Genomic DNA, 16,647 nt, shown 5'->3' with positions numbered 1-16,647 from the left:
TCGGAGGACCTGATAGTAGGGGTTAAGTTTACGTGACAAGTTTTTAAAACATCTTCTTAAAAGGGGCATGAAGAGTTCAAATTGTGTTATTTTGTTTCTTTAGCAAGATGAAATTGGCTGAGAAGCGTTTGCGCTCATGTTTTTTTACCAATGTTTCAAGCTGCCTAAAATCTGCACGAAAATCTGATCGGCCGTCTCATTGGCCAAAGTTTGAACCAATCAAGGAAGGGAACGTGAAAATATTTCACCAATAGGCTTCTTCGATGTAAAAAAGAGGGTACGCAACCCTTCGGGGGGGGGGGGGTTAGACCCATAGCCCTCTCTGAACCCAAAGCGTCTTGAGCGCAGGCGCAAAGTTTTACCCCGTCTTAGTTACATCGAACATGTTTGTACTGAGTGAATAGATTTTTCAGAAATGCCAATGAAGTAAATAACCTCTAAAACACTAAGTTCCACACGGCTTTAAAAAGGAAAGAAAAAGTGGAAATTCCTTCTTATGTCTTTTTTAGGCGTTTATCTGTATTTCTCACCCCTGAAATGTCCCCTCGCTATCTTTTGGGGTAATGGGTCCTTTATCGCCTTAAGCGATTCGCACATATCTTTATACGGGGCTTTTCCGAATCAAAACGTTTACGTTGACGTCCTTTTTATCTGATTTGTCTTGATCGCCCTTTTTCCTTAAACCCAACTCGATTTAAACTTGACATTGCAACTTGACGGTTCACTTTCCTTAGGAACCTTTTCCTTCAGTGAAAAATATGGTCAAATTTCTAATGCATTTCATAATCGTGTTACAATAGGATAAAACCTGACCTATTTTGTTTTGTTTGGCAAGATCCAGAACACCGGGAATGCGATGATACTTATAAAAATGGGAGGGGCTTATGTTATACCAGTGTATTGACGTAAACTTGGTCCTATATAGTGCTATGACTTCACTATAAAGTAAATGTTCTCATTGCGAAGTTTCTTACGCACTCGTGACGTGTCACTTATGTAATTTCATTATTACAAATTACACTCCAGAATTTCATTTAAGAAAGGTCAAGAACCTATATAATTTTGGGAACGTTCAGATATAGAATTGCGCTGTAGTGCCTTGACCTCCCTTACGAATCGCCGCCATATTGGCAAAAATATAACGGTGGCTTTATGAGTTCATAAGTTCTTGGGAAAACCTATTCGGAATTTTTATCTATTGAACGTTCTTTACGTGAACTCAAATACATCCTTGTACATTTCCATATACAAGTTGCCGACATCTTTCGTCTAATACGCAAAGGGTTAAGGTTAGTAACCTCATTGCAAATACTGCAGACCAATATAGTTGTTTATTAGGACTTGGCAGGGAGTATTGACTTGGTTTTCAGTGTATAGAAGCTTCCTATGAAGCTTTGTTGATTTAGCCTCGACATCGGGGGTTCCCTCTTACCAGAGCAAACCCAGTTAGGGTTAGACCGCTAGCTTTCTTGACAAACATCGTTTGGAAAAATTGCGCCGCATTGCTGGGATGTTATATAGATATAAAATAGACCATAACACCAGAACACTACCAGAAGAAAATATCAAGGTTTATTTATGAATTAGATATAAATTAGCATTTCATCAAGCGTTACTAATGACAGACAGACAAAGGTGTTTCATCATTTATCAGCTATGTTGTATGTAAATAAATGTCTAATTGTTCGAAGAAATTCATTATTGTCATCATATCCTTAGACTTAGACGACAAAACCAATCCCACGAAATTCTATAGAATTCTATTTGCTAACCTCTCTATAACCAATCTTTTCGTTGCAAAGGCACGTTGTTCCCAATTCCCGTAGGACATGTTATCTAAGCAAACGAAAAGTATTTTCCTTCGAGTTGGGGACAGAGATACCCCGTCTTGCACTTTGTGGGTAAAAAGGAGAAACCCTTATTTTGTAGGCAACTGTAAAAATGGATTCTCCGGGTTAGTCCCGCGAGAAATTCTGGGATGGATATAGTTTGGGATACTTGCTTTGCCCTGGCCAGTTTAGTGTCGCAATAAAAGACAGTTTCTATAGTCGAGTGATTGCGCCCATGAAGGAAGATCGTAAAAAAAATATTGCCTCGGAACTGACTCTCAATTTATAGCTGAGGAAAATCGATAGAAAATCGCGGCGAAAACTGGACTGGTCAAATAGTTTAACGCGTATGTTGTAGCGAAAGTAAATAGAAATAGTAGTTTCAATGTGGGGAGATAAATGAAAGCATATCATACTCTCCTGTCCAACCAGGATTTCGGTTTCTCTACCTTTCTTGGTTGCCCAATCAGCGTTCTACTGTAGAATTTGCGATATCTCTTGGACGAAAATTGAACTTTGATCGGCTTCTAAGGTGCTGGAATATTTTTGTAAACCATGCCCGTCTACCATAAGTTCATAAGATATGTTCAATAAGTTTTTCACTAGTTAATGAGAGCTTGTCATGAAGTGATTGAAGTAGGTCATAGATTCAAGGTAAAGCGACTCCTGGAGAGGCGCTCTCAAAGGCTTAGTAGAGACGTATTTATAAACTTATGGTCTACTTAATATCTTAGTTGAAATACTTGTATTTTTGCCTGCCATGTTCCAAGATGGATACGAATTTTAAATATATTTATGAATGAGTACATACCATTTAAGAGGTAGTACAACGTCCCCGCAAAACTAGAATAAGTTCCCAGCATGTAAAGCGGTTTGGACTTAGATAATATTAAAGGATATCACTCCGGCAGAGTTTATTAAAACTTCTTGACTTATTTCTGCTTGGTTTGTTATATTTATTATTCTCTTCCATGACCGGAAGGAGTTTGCAGTATAACAAACCATCATCCAAGTACCGCGCGCCGCATCTTTCCTTCAAGCAAACTTTTAGGTTCTAGTAACGATCCATTCTCCATAGGGTTTGTTTTCCTAGCTTCATAGATTGTCTTTCTTTTATATATATACAGAGGTCTTGTTTTCCTTTTAAGAAAAGAGTGGAGCTGGTCTCGGCGTCGTCGTCGTCGCTAACTCAACGCCTACACGTTTCCTTGTCGTGTTCTCTATTATAGTTTCTAATGAGGTTGCCGGACGTCGCTCCACCGTGAGTAAACCGGAATAAACGAACGTTTTATAGTGGATAGAATAGCGACCCTCGACAGCCATATACCTTTTATTTTTGGGTCCCGCCAAAAAAAAAAATCCAACCCATTTTTCACCGTCATATCCACTAAACTGGAAGGAAAACTGAAAAAGGAAAAAAAGATCCACTGTTTCTTCAATCGTTCGAAAATAGATGAGTTTTTAAGGGAAAGTCAAATGGTTTAGTTCCTACTTTGAAATCGCTCTTCTCTTTGTTATCCTTCTCATGGATTCGATAGCTCCTTCTCTTCGAATTTCCTTGTGGAAGCCTCAGCAACTTGTCGTGGAATTCTTAGCTTATTTAGAATTTTTTTTACTGGAAAATGCTGCTCCCTCGAGAAAAAGAAATCCCAGATACTTTTCTTAGTTATCTCGCGGTTCTCTTGAAATTATTCTCGTGAAATCGCCTCACCTTCTCGTGAAATTATTCTCATGAAATCGCAGCCACTTCTCGTGAAATCATTTCTCCCACTATTCGAATTATTCTCATGGTATCGCCTCTCCTGGTGAAATCGTCTCTCCTTCTCTTAGAATTTTTCTCGTCAAATCAGCTCTCGTTCTTTCGGAAGGGTTCTCGTGGAAGTTCCTTTTAGACTAATTTTGTTTCAGTGTCCCTTTAAAAGCCACCATAAATGGGGAGAAAAAAGTTCTATATCGAAACCAATGGCGTTTCTAGACTATAGTAAACCCGAGAGAGCGAAAAATCTATTATAGTTTTATATCGATAGAGACGTTATTTTCGTTCCAAGTTAGCCGTCTTTCAATTTGTCCATTTCTTTGTCAATTCAATCGAAAGCATCCATAGCTAGGAAGAAGGAATATAGTTGGAGCGACACCCAAAATCAATAGAGAAACTATATCTCTGGGATTTCTTCTCTTGGATGGCTGGGTGGGTGGATGGATAGATAGCCGCTAAGCCTCGGTACCTCCCTACCTATTCCAGATAGTGTTATAAAGATTGGGCTTTGAACAGCCGCCTGGTTTAGTGACGATCAACCCTCTTAAAATACTTAGGAAGGACAGAATTTCATCGAAAATAGGGTCTTGAGACTCGGTACTCTGGCTTCGAAGCCCGGGCTTTTAGGAAGCAATGCAATCTTCGTCTTAAAAATATTGAAACCGAAGTTGATTAGTTTGAAGTTATCCAATAACCGCGTTCAAACTCGCGATAAAGGTGAATAAGGATTACGAATCTGAGAAAACGAACAACTTCAGTTTAATTATCTTCATTTAAGGAAAGGTCAACCTTTGTCCGAACGTTTCCACGTCACTGGTTATTTTAAAAGGCCGGACTTACAGTCCGAGCAGAAACTTCTCGAAATTGGAAACGCTTTGTTGTGTTATTTATAGACCTTATTGACTGATTTATTTCTGCTATACGAAACTTCTATAAGTTCAAAGTGCGTCCAATGAATTTTACAACGGATATCTTGCTAAGCTCAGAATGCCCCACCTTGTCCCTAGGGCCGTGTTAGCATTACATTGCGTTATATTCGTATATTTCACGTAACCAACGATGTTGTTTATACTTGTTTATTCAATGCTGGCTTTTAATTATTCAAATTTAAATACTCACTATTGCTTTTATTAAATTAAACAGGATAGGTTGTGGATTATTTAATATAAATACGATTTTATTGGAGGCTAACCTTAATTCGTTTTGATTTCTTATTCCATCAGAATTTGTAAAAAAATTCTGTCTTTTGCATTAAACATATTTTTTTTCAACGGACTGGTTTTTAGCCACATCTTATATCGTGTATGCGAAGGAGGTAATAGTTTCAACCGCGATGTGGAAGGAGTAGGCCTAGTTGTTACGGACTTCAGACAGTTGGAATTAAATGCTTTAGAGTCTTAAAATTACTCTCGCGCTAACAAATAATAATTCATAATACCACGCGCTTGTGAATACATTAATATTTTTGAATTTTTAAATTTTTTGTGCTTTGAAAATGCCCCGTATTTAGTGAATATTGTTGGCGATAAAGATGGGCATTGTGTGCAGGAAACCAACTAACCCTTTGTCCATCCCTCTTTCCTAATATCCTTAGACCTATTTTCCTTATAGGTTGCCTTTAGGCTCAGGAATGTTTGTGGGATCCTATGGGAGTAATAACCGAAACGCATTTTCTACTTTATCTTCTTCCCTATACTTTTTCTAGCTCCCTCCTTTTGCCGGGAGCTTAACTTAAAACATGGCGCGCTTCTTTGCCTCTAAGAACAAGATGACCCAGTCATATAGTTTTTACCGCCTTCTAGTGACAAGAATTAGTATTACTATATGCATTATAAGATGACCCCAGCTAATTTAGCATTTCGGGTTTTTTTTTTCATTGTTTGTAAAATAGCATTCCTATTATGAATAAAATCAATCTAGTAATAAACTACAGTAACTTACTCATTAGGTTCATTTTAAACTTAACCTACAGAACTTTATCTTAATTAAATTACAGAATAATATTTTTTAAACTAGGGTCGGTACTGGTAAATGTGAACGATTCTATTTTTTCTTTAACATTTTGTAGCTAATTTTTGGGCGGCTTAAATTCCTTTTAAAAGGGCTCTATTTGTAGATTGAATATTGAGGATTACGATAAAAATGGTATGAACATTGTAGGAATACGTGGATGAAAGATACGAACCTATATACACACCAACTCGGACTAATCAACTTAAGTTGATGCCAATTTTAGGTGTTGCTTAATACAATACCATCGGGGAATAAGCTCTAGGAAGAGTTAAAATAATCCCACGATAACAAACCTTTAATCGTTAGATAGATCACGTTTTTCACTATAAAATTGATATTAATATCTGTGGTTTCGATTCGGAATTCGATTTTAGAGTTGGAAAAAACCAGGTAAAAATTCAATTGTTTCAAGGTTAATTAGAATCCTTTTTAAGCTATTTTACTAAAAAATAAAAGTAAAAGTTATAATATTAACTTTAAAATACATCATTGACCAAAAAAAGACTCAAATTTCGCGCCATTAGTAAGTTTATCAATTTAGCGGTAAGAGGGCGGTAGCTACGACTACTTATTGGGCGGGAAAGCGAGAAAATGAGACAGCTGTTATGCGAGGTATCGAAATAAATAGGACTTCTCAACAAATTATTGAACATTTTGACTCGGGTATTGTTTTTAATTATATTATCCTATTATCACTTATCACATCTGCGTAAACTTTAATCTAGGTGCATGGATTTAGGCCCTACGTAATGGTAGCTCCTTCAGGGTTGCCACGGAATTTTCAGAACCAAATTCCCTGACCTTTTTCTCAGATTTTCCCTGACCTTTTAGGCCGAAAAAGTGAATGTTTACTGCACGTTTCAAGTGGTTATAATTAAATAAACTCTCAACATTAAATTTTCCCATGTATTTGTTGCACCAATACAAATAAGAAACATTTTAACTATAAATAACAGTCTAAGAGAGCATTTACTTTACAAAAACAATTCTAGACATTTTTAAGGATTAATCTAGAGTTTTCTGTGTTGAGAGAGCATGAGGAGAAACTTTCATTACTCTTTCAATAAAGACTTATTCCCAGAAGTTTTACCCACTAAATCAAATTCCCTGACTTTTCCCTGACCTTTTCGGCCCATTTTTAAATTCCCTGACTTTCCCAGATTTTCCAGGATTTCCAGGTACTGTGGCAACCCTGTCCTTTCCTAGGGCCTTTTTTATTCCTCCCATTTGATTATCATTGTTGTTCACATTTGGGTCCAGTGTTCATTCACTACCTCCTTCAGTATTTAGGGTCAGGGTGTTTACATTTACCAGCGATTGTTCACAATTGGGGTCCTCCGAGGGGATTGGGAAATAGGATATTGTGCAAAATTTAAGAGAGTTAAAAAGCTGAAAACAGCGAATTGTGTATAAAGAATCATATTTCATATCCTGAAAGTTTCTGGTGTCTAACGTTAGCTCCACGGAAGTTATTCAAAGATTTGCAAAAAGTGTCCATAATTACCAGTACCAACCCTATAGTAACTTCCTCAATCGGTTAGTTTTAAACTTAACTAAACTACATCATTATTTGTAAAGTTATCATAAACTATAGTATCATGATAATATTAATTAAATTAAAGTATAATATTAATTAAATTAAAGTATAATATTAATTAAATTAAAGTATAATATTAATTAAATTAAAGTAAATTCCTCAATTAACTTACTTGAAACATCATTATTTATAATTATCATTAATCTCACTCGTGAATTTATATTTATTTTAATCTTAATTAAATTACAGAATAATATATATTGAACTATTGTAACTTCCTCAATTTTAATTAAATTAAAGTATAATATTAATTAAATTAAAGTATAATATTTATTAAATTAAAGTATAATATTAATTAATCTACAGTGAATTCCTCAATTAACTTACTTGAAACATCATTATCTACCATTATGATCATTAATCTCACTCGTGAATATATATTTATTTTAATCTTAATTAAATTACAGAATAATATATATTGAACTATTGTAACTTCCTCAATCGGTTAATTTTAAACATCATTATTTATAAAGTTATCATTAATCTCACTTGTAAACGTGGACTGCTCGCTTAACTAAGTAGAGTAGCAGACGAGTTTTCAAGAGACGATATCATTGGTTAACTCATGGTGAACTTTGCCTGCTAATTCGTTTCTCTCTACATTCAAGACTGATAAGGTTTTAGGAAAAGAACTCTAAGCTTCAGACGTGACTTTGAGGCCGACTTAACGTCATATTAACGTGGTAGTGGGCGATTATTTAATTTCTCTCTCTTAGCGCGAAACGCCGCAAACGCGCCTAGACTCGAGATGGATTTCTATCCCAGCTTATATCTCATGAAAGCAAAGGTTTATATAAGCATTCTGTGGCGCAGTTCTAGCGTACCGGGTTTCCGAACTGTAGCGTTAACGTTGGGACGTTCGAATCCCGTCGGGGATTTGGAAATTTGCGAAATAAAATCATATGAAGCTTAGCTACCCTAGGTCCATCTGTTAGCGTTTTAGAGCATTATTTATGAATTATGAATAAATTTGAATAAATTAACGCGAAAAGGCGGGGTTAAGACGCCCAACCAGCCGTAACATAGGATATAATGGGGGAAAAATGGGGGTAATATAGGGGGGAAAGGCACTAAAAAAAGGGGGAAATGGGGGGAAAAGAGGGGGGAAAGGGGGAAAAAGTGGGGGTGAAAGGGGTAAAAGTGGGGGTAGTAAATCTTCGGTATAAATGCATTAGTTTTTAGCCATCAATAGATGGCGCTAAAAACTAAAAACCAATTGTTGCTTCACTATACTGGACTTACAATGTCTTGAAAAGCGTTAACCTACCCATAAACCAACCAAGTATAGGCTTAGGGATAGTGGGGAAGTGTTAATATCGAAATTCACGGAGGTAGGCGTAGTTAAGATCCTTAGAATTTAATATTCTATCGCTTCATTTAAATTCATATTTTCCAACGTCGAAAACGTTTAGCATCATCACGTGTAAATGTCAGGTTATAGTAAGTGAAGGGAGGTGGCTGTAGAGACGCCTCTGTTCTTTAGCTGTACGCTTCAATGTTTATTATAATTCGCCTCCAATTTAGGAACTTGGCGAGACAAAGTCGATTCGAGTTGACAGGCCAGTCAAGAGCGATCCAACCTAACGCGCCCATTCAATAAACTGGTAAACTTTCCTCGTAAATTCAATAATAAATTCTAAACCACGAAACACTTTCCCCTGGAATTCAATTTGAGATGCTTTACAATTTACGAGGTAGTACGCGGCGGTGTCGACGTAAAATTCTCTACGATTCTCTTATAATAAATTCTAACTAATATTGATCCCTTCAGGCAAAGGTTAGCGCTGACTGGACTGTTTAGGTTCATCTACAGACTATTTCTCTGTTGGACATAGTCTTGTACCTTGTGGAAATATTGTCTTCTTCCGTTAATATTTCCTCAATTGTTATATAGGCCAAAATACGCTTATAACCATAAGTTTGTCACGGGCTACTGAGAGCTTGTCGGGAAGGGACGTAGATTACAGATTCGAGGTAAAGCGACGCCTGGTGAGGCGCTGTGAAAAGCTTAGTACAGACTAAATAGGACTAGATTGACTGCAAAACTAACCGAGTGTAGTTACTCAATTCTCGCTCGCGTCGTTCTCGAACTACCTCGAACTGTAAGTCTCTAGCATTACGAAGTATAGGTAATGTCATGCTTATGGAACATACCTTATAAACTTATGCTATAACTCGTAATAATTTGAAAATACATTTTTTGAGCAACTTTCTCTCATTATAAAACCGATCAAGGACATTGGACTTAATTTTTTATACAAACCTTCAACACCAGACTTTTTATCCATGGATGCTAAGGAGACACGACCCTTTTCAACCTTCATTATTCGCGTTACCCTATTTTAAATTTCAAACGACATTAAGCCTCGGTTGCGCCGTGCACGCGGTTCATAAAGAATGATAATAAAGTTCAACTCCGATCGAGGTATAGGGAAGGGTAATTAGTGGTTTAGCTCGCTATCTTGGGAATTTTTCAGTCAGCCCTTATCCTATAACTGCTCAACGAACCTTTTATTGTCCTCGACTCGTTCACTAAGCCTAAATCTAGGCCTGACATCCAGCCCTCTAGGGGTCGTTACTCTATTAGGATTAGTTATAGAGTTGGCGTTCACCCATTGCGAGTGAATACGGAGAATGGTGGAAATCGGGGTAGAGAGTGCGCGATAATTCAGCATTTTTATGGTGGTTTTCGCTGGGCTCTTCCATTAGAAAAGTGGATGGAAAGTAGCTTATTAAGGGAATAAAACTAGGGGTAATTTGCCAGTTTCTTTTCGTGGTAAAGGGGTGACACGGTAAAATTCGCGCCAGGTACGTACACGCCAAGAGTTGGAACCACTAGCCCGAAATGATCTAAAGCATGCTTTGCTTTTTTTTCCCGAGTTTGGTTAGGTGATATGGTTACGGTCTTGGGTAGGTTATTTTCACTCTGTTAATTATCTTTTCCAGGGTAAATTCTATGATTTATTTTAATAAAATACATGCTGCATAATTAGATAAGTGTTCGGAACAAATTAGAGTTGCGCATCTATATCTATACTATTTTTGTTTTTACGTGTTTATAAACAAATCATAAAATCAGTGAACTGTAAACACTCCCACTCTCAGTCAAATTGATTTATCTAATCGTATCAATTATTCCAATTTTCACTTCTTCCAACTGCAGGAATGACATAGAGACCTTACTCAACCCCTAATTAATTGGGAGTCTCTGCCGTCCTGCAAATGAGCAATCTATCTTTGCCTCGAGATCATTTCCGTTGAAATACCTAATTTTCGACCTGGTATCATTAATTCATATTGCATTAATTAAAACCGTACCTGATATGGAAGTGCAATTTAGTTTCTAGATTATTTATAACTTAATACCCTGGACATAAGCACCTCATTTGATATTGAGGTCTAGGCTTAGCATTTATGAGGTCTAGTTTAGACGAAGGAATATAGGGGCTAGCCATTGATTGGACAGGACGACTTGAACAGGATTGCCAGCACGCTTCACCTACCTTTCATGGTTATCTCCATTCTCCCGTATTTGACAAAGATTCTTTCTAGGGTGGCAAGGCTTAGAGTGTATGCCTATAGGTTGTTAGTCGAATACTGGAGGTATTTTCGATTTTCTTCTGCCGTGAAAAAGATCCTTATCTTAGCTTCCTTCTCTCGCCGCTTTCACTTCGTTCTGACCTTAAACTCTCGGAAAAACTAAGGATTTCGGGTTATTTGAACTTAAGGCTGAACTTAATCGGCAAATTGGGACAGTAACTACCCTCGTAGAAACCAAACTTGTGTTAAAAACGTGTTCTGAAGTTGTTTTATGTACTGCAGTTCTAATCGGTTCAACTAACGGATTTTAGAATGTTATTGTAAATCATTTTGCATAGTAAGTCATGGTTCTTCGCGAGGTTTAAAATTGGCGTGATCGCCTTGTTTTAATTTCTTTTCTTTTATTTTTTTTTCATTTCCTTTTCCACCGTCTCTTCAATCCCACAATCCCTATCGTTCCATTCAATCCCTTACTCGCGGATGAGAGTGGTGCTAGAGTACGAAAGAAGCTGGAAAGAGTAAGAGTTCAAATTACTCCCCCACGAAAAGATAGGGGGGATTTTTCTCTTTCGGTGATGGGGAGTTGGGCCGGTGTACGTTTCTCGCTTCATTATTTACCATGACACGGAACTAAACATCTATTTGAAGACGACAACTTTTAGTTCGTCCCCTCTCATCCTCGAACGAATTTCTGTGCCCTTTTTTCTCTTTCCTAAAGCTCATCTCCTATCTTGGAATGGGAAAACTTATTGGAGCAAAGGCTGAACTTTCCCTCCATCCTTTTTTATTTTCTGATCTTGAGCTTTTTTTTCTCTCTCTCTCCATCGCTCGCGAGACTTATCTTTTGGGGGGAAAAGGGATCAAAACCGTGATCGAGCTTTACCCTCAACCTTTCGCTTGATTGCAAATTACTTAATTGATTGAATTAAGAAATCACGGCTGGAAACGCTCTTTTAACCCAAGTTTTCTTTATGAGATAAATTTATTTTCTGCATAATTTTTTCAGAAGCTATTTACTTGAAGCGTAGATACTCAGTGTGAAAGTGGAATTGCTTAAATTGCGTTTCGAAGGTTGAGTTGTCAAACCTGATCTTGATCTAATTAAGAGTTGAAGTTTTTTTTTCTTGGACAGTTCACGCGGTTAATGAGATTAAAGACTTAATGACGACAGTGACATTTTTGTGACGTGGTTTCGATTGGAAAATAAATGTGGTGTGGAAAGAAAAAAAAAGGATCCAAGGCCCTAAATGAGAGTTTTATGGGAGTTTTTGATAAAAGAAAATTTTTACCTTTTTTGGCCGCGTGGAAACTATCTTCTTTAGGCACGTATTGAATGTCGTAGACAAGCGTCGTATTGGGTAGGACGGTTTGGTCTTTGTTTATCCTAAATACGGCGTATTTGAAAGCCAACTCCGTCGGACTGTCTTTTTGATCTTCCGTAAAGATGGCTCCTAGATAAATGAGACAAAAACGAAAAGTATAAAGAATAATTCAACTATTTTAAATACAAAGTTTTTGCGATTAGACTTAACTCAAGCGAAATGGCTACACTAACAAAATTACGAAATAGAAATGAAACTTCCATCATTTTCAATCTATTCGCAAACAAAAATTGTAGACTACAGTGTAGGGATTTCGTAATTAAAGTAAATGTTACCATAAGTAACATAATCTTAGTTCTAAGTTTCAAGGAAATTCGGTTTAAAATGTAATTTAAATTTAGTTTTCGTGCCATCAAAACTTCAATAAGAACCGATAAAATATTTTATTATAATTTAGGTTAGATTAAATTGAATATTTATCACAAGCCTGCTTAATTTTACTAATTCAATAGATAAATACTTATTATCTAACTTTAGATCAAAGTTCGTTGGGTATGTTTTAAAATATCGTGAATTTAAAAATAAGCAAATTTTGGAAGTTGAAAGAGAATTCCGTAAAAGAATACAGTCAACTGGGGATTATTTTAGTTTCTTATATAGTCATATATATTCTGTCTAAAGATATTTACTCTTGCTTAAAAGTACTAGAAAACGAAATAAAATTCCCCCGGGGGAGGGGGGGGACTGAACAAGGCAACGTTGCGTGGAAATTCATTGAACATTTGAGTACGCGGCCACAAAAATATAAGAACCGTACAGATATACTCCGAAGAAGAGTTTCTGTAATGTACACAAGGCATTTTATTTTCCTACAATCCCAAAGTCCCTGCCATACTCAAGTCTAACTATAGTTCAAAAGAACGTCTCTTCAAGCACTCCATCCTCGAAAATCAATACGCTTTCCCCAAAAATTGCATAGATATTTTACCAGTGAAAATCTAACAAAAGTGAATATTCTTATACCGTACGTGAATTTAATTCACACAAATTCAGGGCTCGTATTAAAAAAAACCATCATAAAAAATCCACTTAATAAAACCCATAACTAAGATCTTCAATTTTGTTTAATGTGAATGTTAGAATAATTTTCTTTTAAATAAAGATAAGTTTAAGATATTTATTGCTTCAACTTCAAAAGTATTTTTCAATAATATTTATTATTTCTATGAAACGATTCAAGACTTCTTTTTACTAAGCATATATTTTTGAATGACAGTTTCTTCAATTCACGCAACTGCTAAAAATAAAAACCGCAAAAAACCCAATAAAACCAGGTGGGCTGGGTTTTTTTTTTTTGAACCCTGTGCAAATTGTAAAAATAAATTCCTTAGTTTAATTTTAATGGTGTAAGTTTTGAAACTAGAAAATTTGTTATAAAAACTTTTGCAATTATTTTGAAAATATACTTTGTATCTCTTCTCGGCGTAACTACGCGGTTAAAAGAAAACCAATTTCTTTTATCTTAATAAGATCTCGGCTTTCCTCCCAAAAAACCCAATTGCAAACTTGACTCAATGAATCTACGAAGAGATTAACAGGCTTTCATCCCCATACCCTATTAAATTTTAGCTTTATTATTTTTTTAATCCCCTCGTCTTTTCCGGTTCAGGCAAGATACAGGGTGTTTTTAAAAAAATGGATTGTGGTAGGACCAAAGTAAAGTTTGTAACTTCTATGACATTTTTACCTAAATGCCCTTTAATAAAAACACTGAAAGGCAAGATAATTTAACGAAGGGGTTATCCATAAAACACCCCAATCATAATTAGAAAAAAAAAAGTGACAAAATGTCGTAAAAATTACATTTTCGTCTTAAAGTTGATAATCCACTACGACCCTCTATTTTTGAAACACCCTGTATTTGTCGTTACGGAACAGATTTAATGGATTGAACACTATCTATCTCAACGTATAAAATATACTATATTTCATCCCAAACTAAGCCGCCATGTTCATTTGTGGGGTGGCGTAGCGGTTAGCGCTTTCGCCTCGCAGCAAGAGGATCCCGGGTTCGATCCCGAACTGTGGCACCGGGTGAAAATCTGGGAACAAATCCTTCTGCGTAGAGTTTGCAAGTTCTCTCCCCGCTTGTTAAAAGGAGTTTTCCTCCGCGGTCTTACCCGGTTTCTCCTTTCCATCAAAACTTGCAGAGGTTAACGGTAATAGTTAGTATAGGGCGCTGTAGGTTAGCTGTGGCATAGGGGCTAGCCACCACCCCTCTATGCACTGTAAAGGGACCCACCTGTAAACAAGCCACAGGCTTAGTGTGGATATCCCTTCATAGACAAAAGCTTATATTATTATTATTATTATTATTATTATTTTTCCCCCCTTATAAAAAATACCTATTCTATATCAGGCTAGGCCTAGATTTTTTTTTTAAATGGTTTGAATGAAACTTGGGAAATCGGGGTAATGATCTTTGTCAAGCCTTGCCGGCCTGCAGGCTCCAAATAAAACGATTTTTTAGGGGTTTAGTAGCCCCTTACCCCTTCCTCCTTTCCTCCAACTCTGACATCATTTTGACACCGAGAATATGTGATTTTTATCTCGAACTAAACGTTAGAGTGAAAACCGTTGATAGAGATGAGGTATTTGGAACGAAATCTTCTTTTTCTAATATAATAAGTTGACAACCGCAGTGAGCAAGTACCTTCTTGGCGTGTAGTTTTTCAGAAATCCCGCAGTGCCGTATTCTGGGATCTTAGACATAATGGATCGAATTATTTGTAAGATTGGTTCCCAGGTTCTGTGAAATTATATTCTTATTTGTGGTAAATGTTAGTGCATTACTTACACTGATTAACTTATGCTTGTCAATTTGTAGAGCATTGACATCGTGGTTTTTTCCCAGTTACTACTATTACGAAATTCATAAACCCGTTATACTCTCAATAAGTATGGGTTGTAACCTTGATATTTTTGCACGCATCCTTTAAAGGATTAAGGGGCGAGTCACGTGACTGAGTGTTTCTCGTGAAGTGGCGTCTTCTGGTGTCGGATTTCTTGAATTGAGAAACCATAGTAGCGCCTTCTCTGATCTCTTTCATTTTCCGTAACCGAATCGACAAAGGAAAGGAACGCGGTTAGCGATGCATCAAATCATTTCAGTTTAGGATAGTTAACTTTTACAACAAGAGAACGCTACAAGCCCCTACGGCAATCCCATACTTGTTCGTTATAAGGTTATGTTCAGTTCTATTTTTGGTGGTAGATTGCCATCTTGTTAGAGAATGAAGGCATGTAGTTTTTTGGAGCCAAAAAGATTCTAGTAGACCTATATATATAGACGTTTTCTAAACTCGGTTGGGTTGACAATGGATTTAGAACTTTAGATTCGCTGGCGGCCGTAACCATAAATCTCGGAATTTCTCTCTTTTTTTTAAATTTTATTCAGTTAGGATGGAAATGTGGGAGGAAAGAAGCTGGACTTAATGCGGAACCTCTATCAGACTCTACGTTCCTTAGTCTTTTTAGGTAGCGGTGTCATAAGCTTCCCGTCTTCTTTTTCCTCCACCTCCTGGAAAATTTTAGAAACTATAGCAGGTGTTACTGTAGATTTCGGTTGAAGTGGCATCTTGAAGGAGGAAAGTTTTAAGTTTGCTTCTGCAGTAGAATAGCCTTTTAAAGATCCTGGAATGTTTTTCTTGGTTGGGCATCTTTGAGTGCAGCCATCTCTAGCTATGTGTAAAAAGTAGTTCTTGTCGCTGTAATTAGGTGGCAGCTAAAGCTTATATCCAATAAAAACCGGTGTACTCCACTCGAATGACTTTTAAATTAAGCATTATCACTCGTTCAAACCCAAGTATAAAGCTGTGCTTGGTTTCCTTGGAACCAGTGGCAAGTTTTGTAAAGCTCTTTCTTGGTCATTAAGTTTGCGATCTATAGGTTCTATAAGAACAACGTCTAAACTCTGTACCAGTACGACTTTCAACCCGTCCTCGACAGTATGGCATGATTGTTTCTATTATATGGGTTATAAATTTTGAAAAATATTACAACATTTCGTTGCCAAAATGGTCCATATACACACGTTTACTAGATTGCAGATGTATGGAAATTCTCCATTACACTCTGTTTGAAACAAACAATATCATTTCGTAGGGAAAAAACCCTCTTAAGCCTAGTTTTGAATTTTGAATAACGCGCTCTATATCAATTCATCGTAAGATCCTATTCCATTGTGTGAATGTATTCGTTAAGCCTTTGTTTTTGAATTTAAAAATTCCTAGCGAGCTTCAACAATTGATCGAATAATGCCACGTGGATTATAGTGAATACAGTCGCTCGCGAGGAAGACTTGAGCTATTATTCATGACATGTTTCATCGATTCCCAAACAATTCCAATGTCCTAAAGCGTGAAACGTAGTATAGGAGAGATCATACCTACACGAATTTGCAGGACTGCCGAAGCAATAAATATGTATGCTAAACTACAGACAAATTTATGAGACCTGGAGGTGTCTAAATTTTGAAATAAGTAATTGTATTCTTAAGCCTTTGTTTTCACCTCAAGAAGTTATCAATTA

General features: G+C 36.6%; 1 protein-coding gene across 3 annotated transcripts in view; it reads right to left on the bottom strand.

Moving 5' to 3' along the window:
- The window catches only part of LOC149704959 (glutamate receptor ionotropic, kainate 2-like), a 60,311-nt gene that overhangs the window by 26,681 nt on the left and 16,983 nt on the right, over positions 1 to 16,647 (bottom strand). For 2 of the 3 annotated variants that reach the window (XM_089865094.1, XM_089865095.1), the window contains exon 2: positions 12,025 to 12,186. In XM_089865094.1, the coding sequence (XP_089721220.1) occupies positions 12,025 to 12,186 (162 nt within the window). Of the gene's footprint in view, positions 1 to 2,640; positions 2,883 to 12,024; positions 12,187 to 16,647 lie in introns of those variants that run through there. The other variant, XM_089865096.1, reaches the window with a different exon arrangement.

The sequence above is a fragment of the Phalangium opilio genome, unplaced genomic scaffold, assembly GCF_054372755.1.
Source record: "Phalangium opilio isolate 3A_F unplaced genomic scaffold, DU_Popi_V2 ptg000014l_1, whole genome shotgun sequence".
NCBI lineage: Eukaryota > Metazoa > Arthropoda > Arachnida > Opiliones > Phalangiidae > Phalangium > Phalangium opilio.
This window is presented reverse-complemented; position numbering and strand designations above follow the sequence as displayed.